This window comes from Haemaphysalis longicornis, unplaced genomic scaffold, assembly GCF_048455015.1.
Source record: "Haemaphysalis longicornis isolate Haplotype H1 unplaced genomic scaffold, Haemaphysalis longicornis Haplotype H1 scaffold_9, whole genome shotgun sequence".
NCBI classification, from domain to species: domain Eukaryota; kingdom Metazoa; phylum Arthropoda; class Arachnida; order Ixodida; family Ixodidae; genus Haemaphysalis; species Haemaphysalis longicornis.
In genome coordinates, this window is record NW_027526460.1 from 96,955,427 (window position 1) to 96,981,451 (window position 26,025).

General features: G+C 47.2%; 1 protein-coding gene across 10 annotated transcripts in view; it reads left to right on the forward strand.

The window, feature by feature from the left end:
* Sif (guanine nucleotide exchange factor still life) overlaps positions 1-26,025 on the forward strand; it is a 309,147-nt gene that overhangs the window by 117,770 nt on the left and 165,352 nt on the right. For 9 of the 10 annotated variants that reach the window (XM_077684357.1, XM_077684363.1, XM_077684364.1 and 6 more), the window contains exons 8-9: positions 5,880-6,193; positions 14,018-14,456. In XM_077684357.1, the coding sequence (XP_077540483.1) occupies positions 5,880-6,193; positions 14,018-14,456 (753 nt within the window). The remainder of the gene's footprint in view (positions 1-5,879; positions 6,194-14,017; positions 14,457-26,025) is intronic. The other variant, XM_077684360.1, reaches the window with a different exon arrangement.

The following is a 26,025-nucleotide window of genomic DNA, read 5'->3' on the forward strand; positions in this document are numbered from 1 at the left end:
CCGGCTATGCTAGCGTGAATACTGCTTCTGCACAGCCCTCGAAGTAACTGCGAGGTTTCGAAGCAATTGTAAACGTTATGTGTACGATGATCCATTAAAGCGCATGCAACGTAAAGAGGAGGACCGCAGTGCATTCATACCTTACGGGCCGAGAGGTCTCAGCACCGTCGACACTCCAGGAAGTTCTGAAGGGGATTTTTTTGTGTGACTCCTTTGATGATAGGATCTTTTTTTGAAGCTTCATGGTGGATATACGAGAGTATCTTGGGTATTCCCCTGGCCATAGGATGCAGCACGCTTGTTTCACGTTGAGACGTACGTTTGGGTCCAGAAAGATTTCATTGTACGAGCGCGCCGGTTTTCAAGGGCGAATAAGAATGTTAAGAAATAACTACTATATCCTTTAGCGCAGTTTGTTTGGAAACATTACTTCTTGTTCGCACCCGAATACAGTGAGCAGAAAAATTCCCCCCGCATTTCCCCGAGGGGGAGAATGTGAAAGTGCGAATGCACGGTTGTCGGCCCGCTTGCGGCGCTTGCGCTCGGCCCCCGCAGCCCACCGCCTCGCCGCCTTCTCTTCCATCTCTTCCATCGGGTTTGTAGTATCACGTGTACACCACGCAGTTATCAAGCCGCTATAACGCCGCTGAGTCGCCAACGCACGCCGCTGACGACGTAGTTTGAATGCGTTAAAGATATAAGGCGCGTTACTCACACTGATATCAGCGTGGCTTCCGTGGCTTAGTCGGTACCGCGTCGCGCTGCGGCCGCAAAGTCCTCGGATCGAAACCTGGCGCCGGATGCTGTTTCTTTTTTAAATATAGAGGAGCACTGCGGACGCCGCCGACGCCGCCGCCGCCGCCGCCGCCGCCGGCGGTGGATGGTTTGGGGTCGCTTATAAAGTGCATTCGCACTTAAAAAGTATAATAAAACACTCTGCAAGCCGCAACGCGTGTCGAATTTGTATTTCCCGCATCTTTTGTGGGTCGGATCGTAGTTGCGAGGACACAGAAAAGGTTTATGTCTTGACTGGGATGTACTACACCACGAAAAGAGATCTCTCACCCACTGACGATATCATTTTGCCGTCATCACTGTCTTCTCTGGCGGCAACGATAAGGCCGTGCATCGACAATCCTTTAGAATCCCCCCGATCCGCGAATAAGCTCGTAGATCAAAGGATTAGAGGGATGGACGCAATAGAAACCCCTACGTGCCTTTTTATTTCGTGTTTGCCTTGAGAGCCTAAAATATCACGGCTCATTTTTTTAGGATGAAGGCTTAACTCATCGTTTCTGGCGCACCTTATAGGAAATTGTAGTCTCGGTTTGGTAGCCGATGAGAAGTGTTTAGGCTAATTAATTTAGGGAATTGTGAACAGATGAAACAATATAAACGTCGTCAGAAAACATTGAGTTAGCTTTTGTCTTTTTTGAAACCAAAGCCGAAAACAGGGGAGGCTGGGGGAAGGGGGTTACAGCATATTGTTAGGAGAAAGGGCAAATTATAACGGGCACGGCAGAATGATTAGCACGACAGAAAGCGCTCATTGTGTAGTGTGTGCTGTGATAAGCACGATTTAAAGCTACGTAAATAATTTTTATATCAAGGCAATACTAGCTTGACTATCGTATGGGGGCTTCCCCTTACAAAGGCTGGTATAGCCTACCTCTAGTGTACTGAGCTTCTCGTTACAAAGAGCTCGATTGAGGCGAAGCATGCGTTACAGTTGCGTATGTGCCAATTATAAGCTTACATCTACTCTGGGGGCTTCCTCTCAAAACGCCTTGATTAGCCTATCTCTAGTGTAGTGGGCTTCTCCTTACGAGGAGTAAGCTTGAGGTGAAGCACGCTTTACAGTTCCACACGTGCAAATTGTTAGTTTACCTGTAGTCTTCGGAACTTCCCCTTACATACTCGGTTACAACTTAAAAACGGCAACGGAAGTTGCCGCTGTGCCTCATCACCCGGCCGGATGTTACTCTGCGCGGCGCGAGTAGTGCGTTACTGTGAGTGTTTTGAAGATGGCACGAGCCGTTTCCGTGATTGCTCTGGCTTAATATGCTTATAAACTGCTGCAGCAACGACAAAGAAACTACGTGAGAAAAAGCAGACGTCATTACGAATTCATACCAATCTCATTTCAAAACGCGCGCGCCCGTTGACATCCGGTTCCGTCGCTTGGGCGGAGTGATACCGTACATGAGCTATTCCGTACCTGACTTGTTCCCGAGTATAAGGTTGATTACCCTAGCTCTAGTATTGTGGACTTCTTCTTTCAAAGAGTAGGCGTGAGTTGAAGCACGCTTTACAGTTACGAACGTTTTCTAGTGACAAAACACTATTGGCTTACTTCTCGTCTGAGAGCTTCCACTTACAAGGGCTCGATTAGCCTAGCTCTAGCGTAGTGGGCTTCTCCTTACAGTAAGTACGCCTCAGGCGAAGCACGCTTTACAGCTGCGTGCGTGGTAATTGCTAGCTTACCTCTGGTCGAATGGGCTTCCCCTTACATACTAAGCTTGATTGCCCTAGCTCTAGTATACGTGGCTTCTCCTTAAAAAGGGTACGCTTGTGGTGGAGCACGCTTTACAGTAAAGTACGTTTTGTGGGGACAAAGCATAATTAAAGCGAAGCTTTAGTGTCGTCACTGATGCCGTTGTACGCCAATATCCGTGCAGAAAAGCCAACTTTCTCTCAAGATGATGATGAATGATTGAGGGAGAAGTCAAAGAAGAAAACGGTTCCCGTGGCTGCATTCGAACCTGAGTCCCTCGCGTTGTGAAGCCGGTATCTAGCCGATTGCTCCAATTCGACATGGTCGAAGCGAACGCCAGGCAGCAGGTGCCGATTTGCGCCGTACACCGCAAACCCAAACGTTAGGCCTACGAAGTGCGCACCCGAGAATTGCTGTAGATATTCTAGAAAAGTGGGGCGTACCTTCAGAGTAGTTAATACTTGCTGTGTGGCATTGGCCAACCAAAGAATCCATCACGAGAAAGCTTCGCGTTCAACCTTCGTCGTCGTCCGACGCAGGGATGCATGATTATTTTTAGCTTACCTCTAGTCCGGAAGCTTCAGCTTATAAAGACTTGATTAGCCTAGTTCCAGTGTAGTGGGCTTCTCCTTAATAAGAGTTCGCTTGAGGCGAAGCATGCTTTACAGTTGCGTAAGGTTGTTGGTGCCAAAACATTTTCAGCTTACCTCTAGTCTGGGGCTTCCTCTTACAGAGGCTTGATAAACCTAGCTCTAGTGTAGTGCGTTTCCCTTTAAAAAAAGTGCGCTTGAGGAGAAGCACGCTTTACAGATATGTCAAACAAGTATTTGCTTACCTCTCGTCAAGAGGCCCGGACCTTATAACCTAGTGGGCTTCTTACAACGGGTACACTTGAGGCAAAGCACGCTTTACAGTTACGTAGATTTTTTTTCTTGCCAAAGCATTGTTAGCACACCTGTAGGGGCTTTCCTTACAACGACAGCTTGATTACCTAGTTCTGGTGTAGTGGGCCTCATCTTACAAAGACCAAGCTTCAGGCAACGCAGGCTTTACAGTTATATATATTGTTAGCGGGAAAACATCATATCGTATCCTTAGTGTAACATTTGTTCTGACTATTAAGGGCTGATATAGATTAGCAACAGAAAAGACACGGTAAAACAAAAATATGGCCAGGTGGTACGGCGATGGTTGCTGATATTGCTTAAAAAACCTAATTAAAGGAAATAAGAGTTGAAGGGACATTAAACGGAGTAGAAAAATATAAGCCGTGTCTACAGTGCCATCCGAAGTCACTATAAGCGCCCCACTAAGGTGACGCCCTGTCGCGTTATCTTGCGTTTCACCACACCTGGCAGAACTTCGCTCTCCCAGTCGTTTTTAGATTGACCTATCTAAAAAAGGCTAAGCTTTCCCCCAGGTAACTTAACCAAACATAGTTTGACCTGACCAACTTAACGTAACGTACGTTAAAATTACCTCTCCTTACCTGGTCTAACAATACTTAACTTAAAATAACCTAATGTAACTTTATCTAACCAACAGAAGCGACCATTTAAAACGCTAAAATATAAACTTTAACCTAAATAAAAATATCAAAACAACAAAAACTAAAAAAAAAAAACGCTCACACATCGCACTCGAACTTCGGTCCTTGGAATCACCATGCTGCGACACAACCACTATACCATTATGCCTGCCAATATGCCTTACAAATATAAATGACCTTGCACGGCGCTCTAGCCATGGCTGCAACGCTGAACGGGACCGCTGTCGTACGGCACTCTAGACACTGCAAAAGATATACAGGGTGATCAAAGTTACGTCGACAGGCTTTTTTAAAATTAGGCACTTGGATTTACGGGGAGACAACCTCTACAGTGAGGGTATTCGCGCTGGGAGGCACAGGATTGGGTGGTAATTATTGATGTCGGTGGCTTAATTAACTAAAATTGAATATTGAACTTTCTAGTGGCTGCAGTAAGCAGGCATGTTTGTGTTGAAAAGTCAGACGCAATCGTGTCTGACATTTGGCAAAATTTTTTTAGCGCATCCGTACTTTGAGGTATCAAAGTGCGAAGTTTAATTGCCGTTCGCATGATTACGCATGCGAGACAGTGAGGACCGGCGCAAAGCCCCTCCCTTTTGTCACGTGCCTTCAGTGTACGGTATTTAGTTCGACTACGGGGTGGAGCAATAGGCGAAAGTGATAACTGACACCATTCAGTCTTGGCTGGCGTTATCGCAATCTGCTGTGCTTGGATCCGCTATCGAAACACAGAACAAGAGGGAGGAGCCATGCGCCTGCATTCACTGTCTCGCATGCGTAATCATGCAAACGGCAATTAAACTTCGCAGTTCAATATCTCGGAGTACGGATGCGCTAGAAGAATTCTGCCAAATGAAACTACGTAGAAACACGACTGCGTCCAACTTTTTAATACAAACATGCCTGCTTACTGCAGCCACTAAAAAGTTCATTATTCAATTTTAGTTAATTAAGCCACCGACATAAATAATTACCACCAAATTCTGTGTCCCCCCAGGCACATAACTTCACTCTAGAGGAGGTCTTCCCGTAAATCAAAGCGCCTAATTTAAAAAAAAGGGCCCATCTCCCCGCGCGGGGGACTCGAGTAAATGCGTCGCATAGGGGGTGGATGTATTGCGTTAACGTTTTGTGTTTGGGGAGTTGGTGGTAGTGAATGCGTTGTATCAGCAGCTTCTTGACGTAGTTTGAATGAGTCAAGGATATAAGGCGCGTTCGTAGCCTTTCATTCTGTGTCGGTTTTGTGGCGCAGTGGGAAGAGCACCATGTACCTCGCGTTCCGCCCACAGGTAGTGAATGCGTTGTATCAGCAGCTTCTTGACGTAGTTTGAATGAGTCAAGGATATAAGGCGCGTTCGTAGCCTTCCATTCTGTGTCGGCTTTGTGGCGCAGTGGGTAGAGCACCATGTACCTTGCATTGCGCCCGCAGGGTCGTGGGATCGAAACCAGGCGCCGGTATATATTATTTTTTTATATAGCGTAGGGGGAGGGGTGCGGACCTGTTGTTGAGAGCGAGGAGGGTAGCGGGAGAGGAGGAGTGGGGGAGAGGGCGCACCTGGAACGGCTGTTGCGGACGCCGAGGCACGCCGACAACGCCGGGTGACATCGTGAGTTAAAGAAATGCTCTGCATTTAAAAAAGAATACCTGTCGACCTAGTTTATATTACCCTGTATGTCCTGCTTCTTGTGTTGGTTACGATCCCCTCAACCTCTGTGTTGGAAGTGTACTAATATGCGTGTTTTCTTTTTTGCCCGGTGGAGGACATTGTATGCGCGCCACTTGACAAAAGCCAGCAGCTCACGCATGCGCGCATTGCCTCTTCTTCCTCCCCGTAGCGGGTTCGCGGAGCGGCGGCCGGAATGGCGGCGGTGGCGGCGGCGAGTCCAGCCGTCTGCGGGACCAGTACGCGTCGCGCAAGGAGCAGGCCAAGAGCGTTGACTACAGCCCGTCCAGCCCGCAGCTGCAGGCGTCCAGCCGCTCCAAGAGCTCGGACAACGTATTCGAGGAGGCCTCGGGCGGCGCGCGCGGAGACCTGGCCGCCCTCAGCCTCGACTCCAACACGCTCAAGCGCATGCTGGACCCCCTGCCCCCGTCCTCCTCCTCCTCCCCGGACCAGCAGCAGCCGCCGCCGCAGCAGCACCTGCACCAGGTGCGCGTCACCAGCAGGGGGTCGGAAGTGTTTTGCTTTAAAAGACGAAATGCAACGTTGCGTAGTTTGACATAATTACACATAGACAGCAAGATATTTATTTCTCTCTGCAGCACAAATACCTCACGAAAGCGGACGGTAAAAAAACAAAGCCCCTTTCGCAAGAGAAAGAAGGTTTCTTTTATGCGAAGCTTTCTTTTATGCAACATGATGTCTAAGTCAAAGTAAAAAAATTATGTCTCTCTCTACAATACAAAAACATCACGAAGGGGGATGGAAAAAAATCACAGCCCCTTTCTCCAGAGAAAGACGGTTGAAACGCGAAGCTTTATTTTATGCTACATGAGTCTAAGTCAAAGTCCAAAATTTATTTCTCCCTCACAGTAGAAATACATCCCGAAGGGGCTTGAAAAAAAAAATCAAAGCCTCTTTCTCCAGAGAAAGGTGGTTAAAACGCGAAGCTTTGTTCCATGCAAAATGAGTTAAAGTCAAAGTCCAAAATTTATTTTTCTCTCTACAGTAGAAAAACATCACAAACAAGGACGGAAAATATCAAAGCCCCTTTCTCAAGGGAAACGTGGCTAAAACGCGAAGCTTTTTTTTTTTGTGCAACATGATGTCTAAGTCAAAGTCCAAAATTTATTTCTCTCTCCAAAAACATCACGAAGGAGGACGGAAAAAAATCAAAGCCCCTTTCTCAAGAGAAAGGTGGCTAAAACGCGAAGCTTTCTTCCATGCAATATGAGTCAAAGTCAAAGTGAAAAATGCAAACTGCTTCGACCGTGTCTGAATGACGCAATCGCATAGACGTCAGCTACATAACACGAGGGATCGAGGTTCGGTTCTCACCACGAGGGGTGTTTGTTTTATGCGCTTGGTGTTCCTCCGCTTATCATGGTCATCATCGATTTGGGAAACCATTACGTAATTCGGCTTTCGTGCAATGCGTTTTGCGCCGCATCGAACGCCATCAGTAAGGCGTAGAAAGCTTCGCTTTAAAAAAGATGCGCTATGAAGCTCCAGCACCACTTACGCCCTGCATAAGGCAACAGCAGTGATGTAGCACGCAGAGGCGGAAGGACGGAATTAATTGATATTTGTTTGCATAATAGGAACGGTAATGTCAGCACTCTATATATATATACATTGATATAAAAAAAGCAGCTATAGAAATATAAAACTCGCACAAAGCAGAAAGTGGGAAATAGGTGGACTGGCAACTAGAAGTAAACGGGAATCCTCACCGAAGAATAAAGCTGATTACAGTGAGGGTAAAAAGGTACATCTGTTCCGTTAACATTTTCTTCGCGATTCTTGTTATAGAAAAAATATTATCTTCTATTGGGTTTAGAAAATATAGCCAATTGTTGCAAAAGAGATTGGAAACTAGCCTTTGGTAACCCACTCGGCTGTATTCCAGCACCGAAAAAATGTTTTTAACACAAAAAACCGCAGGAATATTGATGAAAACAAAGAAATAAAGGTAAAAGAAAGGCAGGAATGTCAACCCGGCTGTGGCTTAGTTTGCTATCCTACACTTTGGGAAGGGAAACAATGTGAAAAAAAGACGAAAACAGCAAAACGGGAAGGTAAGGACTGAGCGTGTAGAGGTGTGCCCTCTGTTACGACACTATGGACGATAGAGTTCACTGATTTCATAGAGAGTAATCTTTTGTGCTACAGTCTTCTCTGAAATTTTGTTGTTTTTAGGAAGCACAGGAGCTCTTTTTTCGCCTTGTTCGTAGGTGACGGGGAAGTAGAGTGGCCTAGGACTTTCTCCTCAGAGAACAGCCGCCGAGAATTCAGCTTCCGTAAAGCTGACGAGAGTTGCCTTGTTGCCGATGAAAAAAGTGAACACTCGCATAGAACAGCTTTTAAATTTAGTGGTAGACGACTTCACAAGTGACGCAATAAAAGGAACACTAAAAATACAATCGTTATTCTGTTAACTGAACACTAGCTTCAAGGGTCACGATGAAACGGAACTAGACTCCCTACTACAATTACCCGGTCATGTTTCGTAGCGGTGGCTTTGGTCAGCGGAGGCGGATAAATTTATGTACAGCTAAATTCTTGTGACGTCATAAATACCCGGCTTGTGAGTTGTAACTTAGTTTTTTCTCCTTGATATCTAGCTCTGTTGACGCGAGTTTGTGACAAAATCATTGCGGGGACAAAACGGTGCTTAAATGAACCGAACTTACATTTTGTCTTCATGGCGCGGTTAGGGATGCGGGGGGGAAACAGTCTGGTTTGCAAGGGGGGTTATCAAACGCCGTATAACTGCATGATGGAGTGATGGCCGTGACTTTGCGGTAGTGTCGTAGGCTGAGGTGGGCGCGACATCTGGCAACGTCTTTGCGGTACAAGTAGAGGTCTTACACGGTTCATCTTGCTAGCAACGACGACGCTGACGGCGCTTAGCTCAGCGTTTCATCAGCCGCTTTGCCTTGATTTTTTAGGGGAACACAAGCACTACCACGACACCAGTATACCATGCCAAAGCGCCAGGTTTCGCGAGTCCTGTCATCCACTTGTGTGTGAACTTCGATCACACCCTAACGATATTCTAGATATTTATTCATTGCTGCGGCTGCATATATAAATAAGGAGAAGGAGCCAACAGTGCCGATGCAGTCCGTCACATGAGCGTTTCTGTACTACGTTTTCTTACTTCGCTGCTTGTTCACGCCTCCCTATTTGCACTTCGGTATATTTGCATTTGCACTCTAAACCTCTATCCTGGGTGTTGTATATACAGCTTACATTTGTGCTCGCATTGCGCTTAAGAACGCACACAATTCCTCTCCAATCACTCGCCGCGGTGGCTCAGTGGCTAAGGCATTGTGATGCTGAGCATGAGGACGCGGGTTCGATTCCCGGCCGCGGCGGCCGTTTTTCTGACGGTAGCGAAAAGCAAAAACGCCCGTGTGTGCGAGATTTAAAGATCCCCAGGTGGTCAAAATTAATACGGAGCCCTCCACTACGGCGGGCCTCATCGCCTGCGTCGAGTCGGCGCGTTAAACCCTACAATCAATCAATCGATTCCCCTCCAATCATTTCGCCAATAGGCTTATTCCTATTTTAATTTTCTTTTTTTCAGCGCAGCCTCTCAGGTGCGAAACAGCGCGGTTTTCCTGGTATTCGTAACGTTGCTAGAGTTGGTGCAAGGGCTATGTTTTTCTGGTCGATATTAGAAGGGTACGGAGCACAACTTACATATTTTGCTACTGGCTCGTCTACGCATTCTCGTTGCGGTTCTTCAGCTACGGGTCCCAAGCACATCATGTGTTTGGGAGGACTTCCTTCTGTTGCTTGGTTTCTCTCAGGCAAAGTGACAGGATGTCACTTCGGTGAGAAATCCCGACTCCAAACGAAGCTTCGAAAAACGAAGGGGTCCAACGGCTGTAAGAGGTGTAGATCAGTGTCACAGTTATGGTTCAACAAAGTGAAACAAAAATCTTGGCTGCCACTTGCCTATGAGCTAGTAAAGTTTTAACTAGTTGAGCAATCGATGAGACGCTGTGAAGCGCGTCCAGTTTTTTTTCGCTAGCAGTCAGTTTCGTCACAGAGGCGCCTTCGTTAACACTTTTACAGCGAAGCTGTTGAATTCGAGCCCACGTACGCGTCGTCTGCATGTGTTCGTGGGCGGATTGCGCGCGTATCTGGAACAAGATTGACAAGAAAGTGTGTGGTGGCGGCTCCACAATGCTCACCGGAAAGGGGAGAGACGGAAAGGGCGTGGCGCTGGAGTAACGGAACTCGGGCAAGCTTGAAAGCTGAATGGGAGGCTTAGCGCAAAAAAGACGAGGACGGTGGCAGACGAGACAGGCGCTACTAACAACTCAGTTTATTTCGAAAATTACAAGCGTAAATATGACAGGCATGCTCTGAGGAAAGAAGAAAGGAAGAAAAAAAGAAAAACCACGGGCATCTGGCACAGCGCGAGCATCAGAAAAAAGTTGGAAGAAATGCACTTTCAAAGAAAGCACAATTGGTGATTGTAAACCCGACCTGGACAAAATAAGAACAATCGAAAGAAGCTGAGATGTGACTGCACGTGAGGTTGCCGAGGCATTTTTCAAATAAAGTAAGGGGCCCATGCGGGTTCGTGTACCGTCGCTTGCCTTCTATGATAAGGAAAGTGCATTTCTACAAACTTTTTCTGATGTTCACGCTGTGCCAGATGCTCGCGGTGTATCTTTTTTTTCCCTTTTTTTATCTTCAGTGCATGACTGTCATGTATACACTTATACTTGTCGAAATAAACTCAATTGTTAGTAGCGCCAGTCTCGTCTGCCACCGTCCTCGTCTTTTTTGCCCTAAACCTCCAATTCAGCATGTACCAACTAGTCCAGCAGCACGCTTTGTTGAAGCTTCAAGGCCACGCCTAGACCACGTGCAGAGCCATCCGCCGATCACGCAAGAAACATCGTCATTTATTGGTGTACCCAAGGTTGTACCGACAACTGCTGCAGGATGCTGAACAGATTTTATCCGTACAAGTCCCTAACAGGCCGGTACAAGCGGCGTCACTGCCGAGTATGCCGTTACGTCTTGTTTTGGCATGACGTCACGCTGTGTTAATACGTAATAATTTGATGCCGGACAGGTGGGGTCGGCGAAAGTCAATCGTCAGCATCGGTGTAACATGGAGGACTCCTCCGGTAAACGTCTGTGCGGCTGTCGTCTAAACACTATACCACCAAGGGTATTTCGCGGAGGAAGAATATTCGACACAAAAATGCCATCGTGCCAAAGCGGCTCGTCGACGACGTGCTCGATAAATCGGACACATTGATGGGGCAACCCAAAAGACGAACGCACAAAGCAGTACAGCGCAGAACTCGACCATAACGTCATTGAAGTAACTTCGAGAGATGAGGTCACGGCGTGCACGATGAATACTCTAACTGCACTTCCCGTGTCTCTTAGTCTAACTCGTACAGCTTTCCTCGTGAGTGTAGCTCCCTAGGCAGTAACAAATTAAAATCCAGTTTGATTCATTTAATTTTCCTCGCGGACTAGAGCGAATAAGGCCTTTTTATCCTCTTCGGGTGGGTGAAGGCGTCGCAAATTTAGCGAAGGTACCCACGGCGCGGTGGCGTAATTGCCAAATCGATCCGCCATAAGGCGCGAGATCGGCATTTTTAATTTCCGGCCGCGGTGGCTGGGCCGCTAATCGAGGGTAAACGCGAAACACCCATCTGTTCGAAATTTCCGCGCCGAATAGGGAACGCCAGGTGATCAAAGCTGCGTGGCCTTTCAATACAGAGCAACTTTTATAGCGTTGCGTCGTGCGTCGTTCGTCATCGACGGTTTATTTTACCCTGTTTTCCTGAAGTAAAAGCTAGTTGCTGGAATGCATTTTGTTTACGTGTGGTAGCGTGTTGTGTAAACTAGTTTTATGGAGCTGTGTCAGCTATACATTCCCCCCCCAAAATTATTCTGCAGTTTTTTTTTGCTTTTTAGGCGTACTGTTGGCCCGGTGTCCGTTAGGGGCACCGTGCAGCACAGAAACAGGCAGCAATAACAAGAACGTTATACACAATGCACGAAGATTATATATTAATATTGTCACATTAGACATACATGCATTAAACACTGCATTACCTCAACACTACACATACCGCAGTATTATGTAGTAGCAATAAACAAGATGATTACAAAGATTACAAATGTTTATTCATGAAGCAGCGCAACTGTCCACCTCAAATCTTTGATTCAAGATGTTGAACTCTCGCATGTCGCTTGTTCACTTGCTGGCTGCAGGTTGACTAAGAGCCGATGTACAAGGTGATCAAAATTAAGTCGACAGGATGTTTAAAAATGAGAAATTGATTAATTACTTTTTTGTGGATGCAGAAAGCAGGCATGTTTGTATAACAAAGTTAGACGCAGTCGTGTTTCTACGCACTTTCATTTGGCAGAATTCTTCTAGCGCATTCGTACTCCGAGAAACCGAACCACGAAGTTTAATTGCCGTTCGCATGATTACGCATGACAGTGAAGACCGGCGCAAAGCTCCACGCCTTTGTTCTGTGTTTCGATAGCGGTTTCGAGTACTGCAGATTGCGATAACGCCAGCCAAGACTGAAATGGTGCCAGTTATCACTTTCGCCTATTGCTCCAGCCCGTGGTCGAACTAAACACCGTACACAGCAGGCACGTCGCAAAAGGGAGGAAATTTGCGCCGGTCCTCACTGCCCTCCCTGTGTATTCATGGAAACGGGAATTAAATTTTTCAGTTCAATATGTCGGAGTACGGATGCGCTAGAAGGATTCCGCCAAATGAAACTGCGTAGAAACGCGCCTGCATCTAACTTTTTAATACAAATATTTTTGCAGCCACTTAAAGTTAATTAATTCATTTTAGTTAATTAAGCCACCGATATCAACAATTACCACCTAATTGTGTGTCCCCATGTCCGCATAAACTCACTGTAGAGGTGGTTTGCACGTACGTCTAAGGGCGTAATTTTAATAAAACTTGTCGACTCTACTTTTATCACCCTATATATCTACGTGCCAAACCACTGGCGTACGTAGTGAGGGAAAGGGAACGACCGAGGCTACAATCTTTGCGCATCATTCAATAACGACTACCGATTTTTTTTCTGTAGCCAGCTGCACACCAATATTACTCTTTCTTCCATGTCGGCTGTCCCCACAACAATCAGCATAGTTACAATGTCTCAAAAAAAAAAAATGAACATAGTATATGGAAGCATGTGCACGTCATAAGATTCCAAAGTATATTCTGTTGTTAATGTTAAATTTCTTTCTTGTTTTTTTTGTTGCTTTTCGCTGTTTTTTGTTTTTGTTTCTTTTATGTTCCCGTCCTCTATTTTGGTGGGATGGGGGAGGTGGGTGGCTAACCACAGAATTAAATCACGCGAACGTCACAGTACCGAGCACACCTATAATTTGGCAATACAAAACATTTCACAGGAGTAGAATTTCCAGAGTAGAAATAAAGAAAGCCTTTTAGGTTGTTAAGCCCTTGTGTTACTCTCAGGGATTGTGAGAGACAGGAGGGGTAAAGATAACACAGCGGTGATAAAAAAGAACCAGAACACACAAACCGGGGGGGGGGGGGTGGTAAATATGAACCATTGAACCACCGACAACTCAATTTTTACGTTAGGTACCATGAGCATAGCTGGTCGCACTTGCAAGTTTTGCTGATTATATACTTATTCTATCTCGAATTACCGGTCAGGCCATAGGGATAACTTTACCAGGAGGTTCATAAAAACTTGCCAAATAGCACACTCGCTGGCCGTGTCCTCGATGCGCTTAGAGATGCTTTCTCGCCAAAAGAACCAAGCTCCACATTCAGAACAAAAGCACCCGTGCCTTCTGTACCAATGATCAAGGCAAAGCGACTAGGTTCCGTACTATTACTACACGTGTAGATAGTATTCACTGAAAAGTTAGTTGTCGATTTCTTCGCTTGGCAACACTGGAAACAGCTACGGATATGGCGCGGCTTGTGCCACTGCGCCCGCACGCCAGAGAAAAGAACACCAGTGTGCGTCGTCTGCTCCGTTTCAACCCGATTTTCAACGGTGATGTCAACAGAGATGTTATTAATCGCACTCACAATGGAGTCGAGGCATTAGTTTGCGTTCGGTGGGGTAGAGTTTGGAATGCCCAACACAAATCATGTGCTTAGCACGGACAAGTTACGCCATCTCGCGGAGCCCGACGTAACCAACAACGGCGCACGCACATGGTTGCCTGCATGCGTGCCTCGCCATTGAGTACAACCTATACCTAGCCCGCGTTCAGCGTCGTCCGTGCCTCCTCTCCGTCTCGCAGCAGCAGCAGCACCGGCGGCCCTCGTCGGGTGCGCAGCAGCACGCCCCCGCGCCGCGTCTCCGCGACCGCGAGCACCGCTCCGAGTCCGGGGGCCGGCGGAGCCTGGAGCGGAGCGTGGGCCTGGACCTGGCCGACGGGTCGCCGCCGTCGGACCACTTCCTGTACGACAACCTCTGCTACGCGACCACGCCGCCCAGCTCGAGCAACGAGACGAGCTCGGACGAGGGCGGAGGGGGCGCTGACCGGGGGGACAGGTCGGACAGGGCGTCGGGGCTGGCGACGCCTCGGCGCCAGGCGTCGCACGAGGAGTCTCCCACCAGCAAGCTTCTCATGGAGTACGAGACGCACCTGAGGAATGCGCTGGCCAGGGGCATGGACGCAGAGAGCTATAGTCTGCACACGTTCGAGGCGCTGCTCACTCAGAGCATGGAAAACGTCGGTGAGTAGGGCATAATTTTAACCTCTGCACTTAGTTGTGCACACTCTCTTGCTTGGGTGTGAATGATTGTCCCACTGTGCGCAATGCCTACGCAAAAGGGAACCTGGAAGCGTTTAGCTGTGGGCGACGTCTCTAGCTGACTGACCAAGAAAAATTGACCGTTTTCGCGGCGCTGTGTGTCGGTTTTCTCCCTGGCGCGTCATCCGAAAAAAAATAACAGGGCCCGATGTCGTGGAGGTTGTTGTGTCAACTCGTTAACAGTGCCAGGCGTGTTACGGGCTGCCCATTTTTTTGCATTGGCTGAAAAGTCGTTTGTGACAACGGTGCTGCTCCTCCATCGTGCCCTTACGTGCTGAGGTACTAGCGAGCTTGACACGTGTGGCGACGTCCCTCGGGGAACTCTCTTGAATCTGCCAGCGACGCCGGTATAGCTGCAAATGGGACTAAGTTGTTCTTTGCCTATAGCGGGAGATGTTTGTGGTTTGTTATCGCGGTGATTTTATATAGAGCGGGGTGCAGCCATGAGTGCCGGGTGCAGTTCGCATCGTTCTATCCCTCATGCATCCTGCGACAAACCGCCTCGTCGAAGCCCTGCTTGAAGTAATCTAAGACTTACTAGGGACCTGTACTACGAGCAGGATAATATGCTACGTCTGGATCGGCTGTCAATGGTTAGAAGCAGCGTCGGCTTGCGTGATACCTTGGTATCTTTGCATGATCGAGGACCCATTTTCATGACAATGAACTTACGGGCGCAATTAATTACGGAGGCAAGGAATCTCACAGAAGCTTCTTCGCAAATGACAGCCGACACATTGCACTCCATCGCCATAGTCGATTTCAACACGTCGTCCTAGGAATTTCTTAAGATGCTAAGAATTGTCTAAACGTCAGCTCTTAATAAAGCTGCGCTAGTTGCCATCTCTGTGGGCACAGCGAGGTTCCGTTCTCCGGAATATACAACCCCATCACTTCCTGCATGCACCCAGCGCCATCTAGTAGTTCGCTTGGAACTATCCTATTTTTTTTTTTTTTTTGAGAAAATGCTAACAGAACCACAGCTGCTCGGTCTCAGCTTAGCCAAGTGGTATAGTCGGGGTTTTTTGCGTGACCGGCGTGAAAACCCGTGAATTTTTTTATTGTAATACGTTTTCTTCGCTCAATTTTACGTACTCTTGCCGTGACTAAGGCTGGTTTTGTATCTTTTGAGACGGCTTAGGGGAAGGGTGAGAGCGTGGCATATGAACACGTTTAAAGTTCTGCGTCGCACCAAATGTGCTCGGCTTGTACCCATCTCAGAACGAAATAGGGCGCGGGGACATGATCGCATGCATGTACATGCAGTGTAAAGACATGTGGACACGTTAGGTAGTCTTCGTTTTTATTTTGTATTTTTGTTTTCTTTTTCGGAAAACGTTTAGGCACTCTGTAAAATGTGGGGTTGTGCAGAGAAATTTAGGAACATCTACGCTCCTGAAATGTAACTTATGCTGCACGGCGCGCGTACATTTTTAATTCAAAAGAATTTCACTCACTTTCGATTCATCTTCAGTGGGAATTACGGGAAAGGTTATGATGACCAAAGAGAAAATCACGTGGCTTGGCGTCACAACTTCCACACTTGCGCTCCGGCTGCTCAAGGATCTTGCGACGCGATGAATTACCTTTCGAGACATGGCGTAGTAGTGCTTTCACTCTAATTAGAGAGCCATGGGCTACGGCATTCCATACGCCGAGTGTAACCGAGCGTGCCAAAATGTTTGGCCGCCTCTTCGCTGCCTGTTACTTTGCGACTCTATTACATGAGAGAAAATTCGTCCGGATAAGCTTCGCTTTCGTCATTAGTTAAGTCGCCTTTTATCCTCTGGACAACGTGACAGCGCCCGCGAAAAGAAAAAAGGGTCTCATTAAAGAACACCGGTTTGGATAAAAACATCGCATCTTTTTGTAAGCCGCAAGTTTTGCATTTTCCTTGGCAATCTTTGCACAAAAACAGCTGCTTCTTTAGAGTTAATGGCATACCTGTCTCATGAACCTGACCATTGATTGACTGGTCGCATGCGAAATGGCATTCATAAGTTAAAATTTGCTTGTAAAGTTTGCTTTTGTTATCTCTACATTATCGAAATTTATTCACACTAGAGTAAGAATCATTTATGCTTGTCCGCGCCTTAGTTAGCGTAATTTCGACTGGTTTCGCGTCGTCATAATCGTCATAATCGTCATTGTACTCGTAATCCTCATCACCATCAGCAGCATCGATGTTATAGGAGTTCGTCACAATCGTCGTTGCAGTTGTCGTAGCCGCCGCTGCAGAACCAAGTAGCTGAGAGGAGGTCACAGTGCTTGTGCAGAAAATGAAAAAAAAAAGCTGACAGTTTCAGCTATGTTGTCAAAAAACCAGAAAGACAATATTTTACCAGCGAGGGCGATGTTTTTTTTTCTCAATTTTTAATTCAAAGATTTTATTTCATGCGATTGTACAAAGAAAACGTGTCAAAAATATACGGACCCTTATCATAGTTGCTAGCAATGGTGCGATGCAATTCGGTAGTACATAAGCACCGGCCCAGGTTCATAAACTAAATGTACATGGTTCAAGTAATAAAAAACCTGTTTTCACAAGAGATGGAAAACAAAATGGTTCGCACAAAACCTACGTGATTTCTAACGATTACCGCTTGGGAAGTAAAAGAAAGAGGCTGAAATATTTACAAGTGGCGCTATCTAAAATCTGTAAATACCTGACGATCCACCGTGGTCGTTAACCTGAGCATTCTTTGTCTCCAAACATGATCCAGATCCCGTTGTCACGTGGCCGGCGCAATGCGCGGGATCGCGACCTGCTTCTACGAGAGATGCTTTGCTCACGCACACGCCTCAATTTTTCTTACAAGCGCTCATTAATAGCCTTAAGGCACCCCAGCTCACATTCCTTGTTTCGCCCAATTTGTTGTAAAGGGAAGTGTCGCAATCTGTAGCGCACAACCCCCAGCAGCCCTTGTAGGAACACAGAAAAATGGCCGCGTGTTAAATAGTTGCTGCGCTGCAAATGCCGTCGGAAAACGACAGGTTTGTTCAATTCAATTTTCCCGCGTTCGAACTGCTCAGGCGCCACCTGTTGGGTGATATTTCGTTTCCTTTGATCTTGGGCTTGGCTAAGCTCGAGCTGACATCGTTTGTTTTAACGTTCGCTTTTCTCTCGCCTCTCGTCGACACTGCCTTTAACGCGTCTTTTTATCTGGTATCCAAAAAGCGACCCCAACGTGTATTTTTAATTAAAAGAACTCTGGTAATCTCGGTTTTGTACTTAGGCTTCAAATATGTCTGAGGTCTCCCTTGTGCTAAATGTGGACATGTACGAGCCGCGGCAGTGGTTTTAGTAGCCTGGGGCGGTTTTCTCGTATTCAAGGTGTCTTTCACCTGTTTTTTTTGGGCGGCGCGATTGAATCGAGAGTCAGACATACAGACCGAAATTTTCGCGTTTAAGTATACCCAGAAAGACAATCGTCTTTTAAATGGGCTATGGAGGCAAAATGCACAATTTTTTTAGAAAGACCTAGGCTTCAGCACTTCACTCAACTCCATTCCAGGTACAAAAGACGTCTTTAACCGAAAAAAAAAACAAAAAAACTCGCGAAGTATTAAAAAAACTTTCAAATTTCGCCCTACAGGGACGTGATGGATGCGGGTGACGTTATATGGGCCAGAACTAAAACACAATTTACAGTGTGTTAACTGCGCGTTAGCATTCAGTTGATGCGATCAAACGAAACTAGAGGCCCCACCAGAATCGTCCAGTGCTGCGTCTTAGTGACAGGTTAGCTCTGCGGGCGCCAATCGCAAAAACAAAATTTTGTGACGTCCCAAAAAAGTTGCCGGGAAGTGGCTAGGGAGTCGCCACTGCTTGACATGTTTTCCTTAGTGTATCCATTATTTGTTCGGAGTTTTCGATAAGATTGATATCATTGTTACCGGGACAAATCAGTCGTCCTAATGAACCAAGCTTCTTTTGTCGTCATGGCTCCTTTAGCGGGTTCAGAATGAAAAAGCCATGTGGTTGCTTGTACGTCCCCGACACGAATGGGAGGTGATTAACCATCATCATCATCATCGCCACCGCCATGACGCGTGTGCGCCCAGACGTGCGACGCCGGGAGATAAACGAGCAAGGAGGGCGCGCAATCCGGGACCACTTGTCCGTTCGCGTGCCCACTCACGCGCGTACAACACGACGCCGCGAGACGGACGAGAAACAACGAAAGCCTCGAACCCGGGCAACAGCGGCAGGAAGGAGGCGAGAGAAAGGTCGACACAACGATGCGCGTCGTTGTAGCCGCCGGATTCGTCCGCCGCCCTTGCGCAAGACTGCGCGCGCCGTCCTACTCTCGACCTCACTATAATTGCGTGCAGGACATAGCCCGCAAGGAGTTGTCTACTGCGACGCGATGTTAGCGGGTTTTCCCACCGCCGAGGTGCAAGGCCTGAATAACCCAACATAGGAGAACGCTTGTGTGATTCGCCAATCGCGGGGACTTTGGGTCCGACGGAGGCAAATTACTAAAAACGGGTGTGGATATTTAGGAGTTCGGAGAACAATAAATAATCACCAGGCGGAATAAATTAGTCACATAACAATCCACTAAGTTCGCATATTACAGCCACGTGTACATTTGTACCTTTAAACCGCAGATCATACCTTTTTGCAGCCACAACGGTGACTTAATTTTCAAGCGCGCTGTCGCCAAAAATCAAAACTATGCAAATTACGTCTACTTGGAACGTACAAACATCAACTAATAAATGAGCGTTAAAACATGAACTTAATTTTCGTCTTCTGAGGATGACTTAGTGACACAAGGTGGACGGATGCGTGCGGACACTTCTTAATAAGAACAAAGTGGAACATGGCGTTTTTCTGCTTGTGACGACAGAGCCAGGAAGAAACAGGAAAAACAAGTACTGAAACATAACGCCACAGCGTAGCCATGGTGGATGCAGAGAGACTAGTGATCGCAACTTGGTTGTAGCCGCGTTGGGGTCCCACTGGCGGGAACTAGGTTACTGAAAAACTATACGGCAAGGAAGACAGTTTGTAAGGACACGTTTTTTATCGTTCTTTAACCAGAGTTTTTCGCGCGCATTTTTTAAAGAAGGGTGACAACGCCGGTTATATCTGTCGCAGCTAAATGCACGCTATTCGCACGTCGCAAAAGCCGCGCCCCGTGCCCTCTTTCGTGTTTCCGTCGACCCGACTACAGTAATACCTCGTTAACTCGGAGTAGTAAAAACCGGGAAATATTTCGAGATATGCGGATTTTCGAGATAAGCGAAGTTGCGCGAATTGCCACGAAATACCGAGTACCTTGCAAACAAGGCGCTACTACTTACCAGCTCTTCAACAGCAGCTTCCAATCTTGCTTTTCATGAATGTTTGAAAGAGACAAAAAAAAAACATACAAGAGACGTTCACCGGCCACATGACGTGCCACAGGGTTTCTTGACGAAGTTGATATGCCTCTAGGCTCAGTCTTCACGTTCGGGGAAAACATCGGCTCTGTGGTAGGCACTGCTAAACGACAAAAAAAAATCGAGGGTCTTAGGCGCGGCAGCATCGCGCGAATCTTGTGAAACAGTCCGAGGAGGCTAAATTTCCGTTCCTCTCAGTCGAGGTTCGATGTATCTGCAGTTTACCCCAAAAATACTTCGAAATAAAGGACAACAAATACATGGGACGTATAGGAAATTGTTCGGTGCCGCGCAAAATTCAGACAGCCGATTTTTCGAGATATGCGAGTTCGACTTGACGAGGTATTACTGTATCTGGAAGCCACCGACTTCCGCACCAGTGCAGGGAACTAGCGGCGTGCCGCTAATGTTCGGCCGAACGGACAGGACCGTTGCGCCCGAAAGGAACCAACGGACAACAATCTCTGGGCTAACGTTTCCCCCTCCACTGCGTCTCGGCGGGCGGCGGAGGCGAGGATTCTTCTTATCACTAATTAACGTTCGCTGGCTCTCTTGCCACCCCCAACGGCTCTACTGCAGCCTGGTTGGCGGCTTGTCGTTCCGTCGGTTGGGCGCTCTTTTCGGGCATGTAGCTTGGCCTCCACTGCTTGTTGGGGATCGATCCGTGGTGGGTGGAACCGTAACATACCTCCTTACTACGTGGGCTTCTCGCTAAGTCCGTTATACCCGCATGGGCTACTCTTACTTTTGCTTATTTCTTTTAGTGGATGGCTTGGGACTGCCCTGGGACGATGAACCGCGCTGTTTGAAGAATAGCGTGGCTCTGTCGCCGTGCTCGAAAATTGCGGGGTAAACGAAAGCTGTTGACTCATTGAGCTTTACCTTGATCTGCGGTACGCTGCAGTTTTCAGCCGTGCCTAACTAGGATCCCAGTTTTTAACCATGAGCCCTGCGCCCTTTTTCATGCTATATTGAGGCAGAGCGCAGCTGCATTTCGTAGATCGCCTCGCGTGTGTTCGAGGAGATGTCGTCACGTGCAACGGAATACTGGCTGAGCGAATGCCCAACTACTCCAAGTACGTAGTTACTTGTCACAACAGAGTCAGAACCGTTGCATATCGACGCCGGATCGGCCAAGAAGATAGGTTGCCGTTATTTCATTCTATACTTTACAAAACGTAAACACCAAACGCGAAACTAAAAAAAGGAGGAGGCGCAGGTACGGGAGAGAGCTAGGAAACGAAAGTTTTCTCTATCTCCTTTTAAGTTTGTGTCAAGCGGCGCAGTCGTCCACGATACTGGCAGTTTTCTCCTTCCTTCCTTCCTTCCTTCCTTCCTTCCTTCCTTCCTTCCTTCCTTCCTTGCTCCGTTCTTTCTTTGTGTGAGTGTTTTAGTACGCCTTTACTCATAAGGTGCAATTAGATTACACTTAATGCGTTTAATTTAGATGCTATTATCCTCCATATAAAAAAATCATGCACCCCTCCGTCTAACGACGACGATGGTTGAAGGCGAAGCTTTCTCGTGGTGGATTCTTCGGTTTGCTAACCCCACACGGCGAGTATGTGCTAATATGGAGGTACGCACCACTTTTCTAGAATATCCACAGCAACTCTCGGGTAGGCGCTCCGTAGGCCTAACGTTTGTGTTTGGGGTGTATTGGTACCTGCTGCTTGGCGCTCGCCTCGACCACGTCAGTCGGATATACGCCGGATTCATAACGCGAAGGACCTAGGTTCGATTCCAAGGCCACGGGAAGCGTTTCTTTAAACACAAAAGTGTTCTATTCCGGGATACACAAACACTTTAGTGACGTCATATTCGTCACGGAAGTGACGCCTGTACAACGAAGAAAGCGGCCTGTAAAGGGTGCACCCCTGCACACAGGGTCTTCTTGCGGAGAAGCAATCTTTAGAACCAAAGAGTACGTTATACTTAGGGTTGTTCGTTTTCGGATTTTATATTTTAACACGAAAGTGTTTTATGCCGGGATACACCAATATTTCACTGACGTCGTATCCGTCACGGAAATGACGCCAGTACATATTTGCCGAAGCGAGCCGCCAGCAGGACGTCGCTCGCCATGCACTCCCACAAGACAGCCGCTGACCCGCAAATCTTGCTCAGCTGCAGATTTCGCTGCACATTTCACTTTCGTGTTTGACCGATTCCTATGACAGAGGAATCAACCACAATTTTTTCATATTTTTAACCAGGATAACGTTGAGAAAAAAAGCATGGCTTCTCCGGGGAAATTCGTTTAGATGCGACCAATCTGCAGTGGGGGAAACGCTTTCTGAAATCAATGCTTTGACGTGAAATCATGCGCAGATTTTGAGAGCGGAAGCTCTGCCGGGACTTTTTTCTTTCACTTCACCCACGACCATTCATCAAAATAGTCAAATAAAGTTGCTTTCCTGCAGGGCGTGCTGGCGTACAACGACATCAGTCAGGATACCAAAGCTTCGCTTTAAAGCAGCCGTCGTAAGCACGGCATACACTTCTGGTATTTTGAAGCGCGCGCCATTGCCAAAAGGAGCGGTCGTCCTGAGCAAGAATGCGGACTGCGGGACGTGTGGTGTGCGCACCCTCCGAGAGGCGGCAGCAGTCGGCGGCGGTTCCTCCGCTCCCGTTTGCCTGGATCAATGCGTGCGGGCAAGAGGGAGATGGGGAGCGAGCGCTCAGTGGAGAAGGGAACTAGGGAAGAAGGGAAGAGCCGAGAGGAGGAAGCGAAAAGGATAACCGGGTGCATTATTCCGGAGCTGCAGGGGCTGATAGAGGAAGCACGCATTGACGACCTTTTCCAGGGAATGAGCAGGCCGTTTGTGTTCGTCCCGGGTTATGAGCCTGTCGGCGAGAACACGGCATTACTTATGCAGTCGTGATACGATATGCCGATGCGCCAGGGCCTTGCCAGCGGTATCAGTGTTCTCGCACACACGGCTCCGCGGCCTTTCATGCGGATGGAGCGGTCGCTTCCGATCGAACGACCCGGCTTTTCTCTCTCTCTCTCTCTCTCTCTCTCTCTCTCTCTCTCTCTCTCTCTCTCTCTCTCTCTCTCTCTGTTTCACTTTTCTGTGATTCCTTTCTCTCTACCCCCTCTTTTCCCCCGGGGGACCGACATTGCACAGTCACGTTATTGCGACGATCGCCCCGCCATCTAATGATGCGAGCCGCGAAGTCGGACATCTGTTCTCTTCACAGCGAAGCTCAACACGCTGAACTCGCATTTGGGCTAGGAGTTACTCCGTACTAAAGTGCTGGGAATTTGTGTAGACCACCTAGGGAACTTCAACACATTCCGAAATGTGCAAGGTTATCTGTTCTCTAAAGTCTGCTTAAAAGCGAGCCCACTGGGACTAGCGATGTAAGTTCTTATGACATCTTTAGGGGCGTGAAAACAACAGGTTTTCTTAATGTTTTTTTTTCAGAAAAGTATAACAAATTGAGAAAAAAGACGATTCGGAACAGATCTATGAAAATTCGACGTATTTCTTAAGTTATTAGAAGTATCATCAAACGCGAAAAGTGACTGTAGGTGCTGGCGACTACACGAATAAAACCAAATTACAGTCGCTGTAAAAAAATAAACGAAATTTACACAGAAACATATCTGGGTTCGAATGGGATTTGAACCCTGGTCGCCAGAGCTGCAGTCAAGCGAGGTAACTACAGCACCATCCTTCTACCTTGCCGGGCCCCGCAAACACGATGCACCAGTGAAGAAGCCTTCGATAATCGCTGGCTCTCCTCGCCTTCAAATCACCTAAAACGTTAAAGCGCTGGATGAATTCTTCTTTTTACACTGAAAAGAATATAATTGTTTCATAATGAATCGCAAAAGTCCCGGCAGAGTTTCCGCTCTCAAACTCGGCACACAATTTCACGTCAAATCATTGATTTCAGAGAGTGTTTCCCTCACTGCAGATCGGTTGCATCACAACGAATTTCCCCGGAGAAACTCTGTTTTTTTTTCTCAACGTTATCCTGGTTAAAAAAAACTGAAAGAAAAAAACTGTGGTTGATTCTTCTGTCCTAGGATTCGGTAAAAGACGAAAGTGAAATGTGCAGCGAAATCTGCAGCTGAGCATGATTTGCGGGTCGGCGGCTGTGTTGTGGGTGTGCTTGGTGAGCGACGTCCTGCTGGCGGGTCGCTTCGGAAAAAATGTACTGGCGTCATTTCCGTGACGGATATGACGTGAGGGAAATCTTGGTGTATCCCGGCATAAAACACTTTCGTGTCGAAATATAAAACCCGAAAACGAACAGCCCTAATTATAACGTACTCTTTGGTTCTAAAGGTTGCTTCCCCGCTAGAAGACCTTGTGTGCAGGGGTGCACCCTTTACAGGCCGCTTGCTCCGTTGTACAGGCGTCGTCCGAGTAAACGCACTGTAGAAAAGTCAACTTCACGCAAACCGTTTCTCAATACGATGATGATATTGTTAAGAGAGGTCACACCAAGCGCCTCCTTTTCCCGCTTTCAGAATCGAACCTGGGTCCACCGTGTTTTGAAGCACAGAGATTGAACTGGACAAATCTCTCTAGATCAGAAACAGAGCAAGTGTGTCACGATATCTTCTCTTTCGCACTGTGGCGTTCATCTATTTATTTTTCTTGGGTTGGTGTCGTTACTTTTTTTTCCTTCGTTTACTTTTCATTTTGTTTCAGCGTTTCCATTAACGATTTTATTTTCAATTGTATTTTTATGTCCGGACTCTGTTGGCAGCAATCTCTTGTTTTTCTTGTCCTTTTCTTTTTTCTTTTTTTTAACGCTTCATGTTTGTCTTCTTCCTGCTGTAACCCTGATGTCTGATATGCACCACTCATCGACGTAGTCGCCCCCCATCTGGTGTAGCAAGCCTTGTCTCTAGCAGGGCTGACCTCACCAGTTCACATTAAAGAGCATTCTCTCTCTCTCTCTCTCTCTCTCTCTCTCTCTCTCTCTCTCTCTCTATCAGATTGCGCCATTAGAATCTACATGGTCGAAGCAGTTTGGATTTCGGACTTTGACTTTGACTCAGGTTGCATAAGAGGAACCTTCGTGTTTCAACCATCTTTCTTGTTATATGTAAGGGGCTTTGATATTTTTTTTTGTAAACAAAATCCCAATATTTCTAACTCGCACACCCCAAGCTTTACCATATATTGAAGTATTTTTTTATGTTCTACGAATGTTATTTGATGCGTGTGGTGGAAATGCAAGTTAAACGCATTCTTTCTGGAAACAGGTTAGTTTAGTTTTGAACACAGCCTCTTTTGAGGGATCCACCCTTGGTCGACCAAGCTTCCAAATTTTAATTCCGTCGATGGGGTATAGGTGCTGCACATACATAACGACGGTGGCAGTGACATCCTTATTGGACAAAAATTTCCCCGCCCCGCCAGATTTTCAGGTGTGCGAAGAAAAAATCAGGCTGGGCCGAATCCGGGAAACGTGAGCGTTGAGAAGCCAGCTAAAAGTCAAATTTATGACCTTTGTCACGGTCGATTTGTGGAGCGAAGCGTGTGTCGGTGGAATAGTACTTTATTTTGCGTCAGTCTGGGCCGTTTATTTTTCAAAACTCTTCTTTCAAGCAGCCCGATAAAATTGCGTAGTGCTCGCTTGTGGTTGTTTTGCCGTTCGACAAGTAGTCGGTAACGAATATTCCTTGGATGTCACAAACTACAGCGGCAATCACCTTCCCAGGCGACCCAATGGTCTTCGATTCCTTCGGGGTGATTTTACGTGGTGCTGCCCGCTGATTTGCTTGCGGCATCGTCTCCGGGGTGTTCTTGTGCATCCCTGTTTTGCCCACTGAGAGAGCGAAGAAAGATAAGAAAGGTTTGTTATTTCGGAACTTTTCGTACGTACAAATACTGTGAATAGCACATGGATCCATAGCCACAAGGATAGTTTTAGATCCATTAAAAAAATTGCAGTTTTTTGGGAGGGCGAATCCCCTTAAGGGCTGGGGCTGCATCTTCTGTCGTTATCGTCGTCGTCATAATAGTCGTCTCATGTAGTCACGGTACTACAACATCGGGAATCTCGTTTATGCCTCGCGCTAGTACGTAACGCGGACTAAAAAAATACCGGGACACTCGTTTACGCCTCGCGC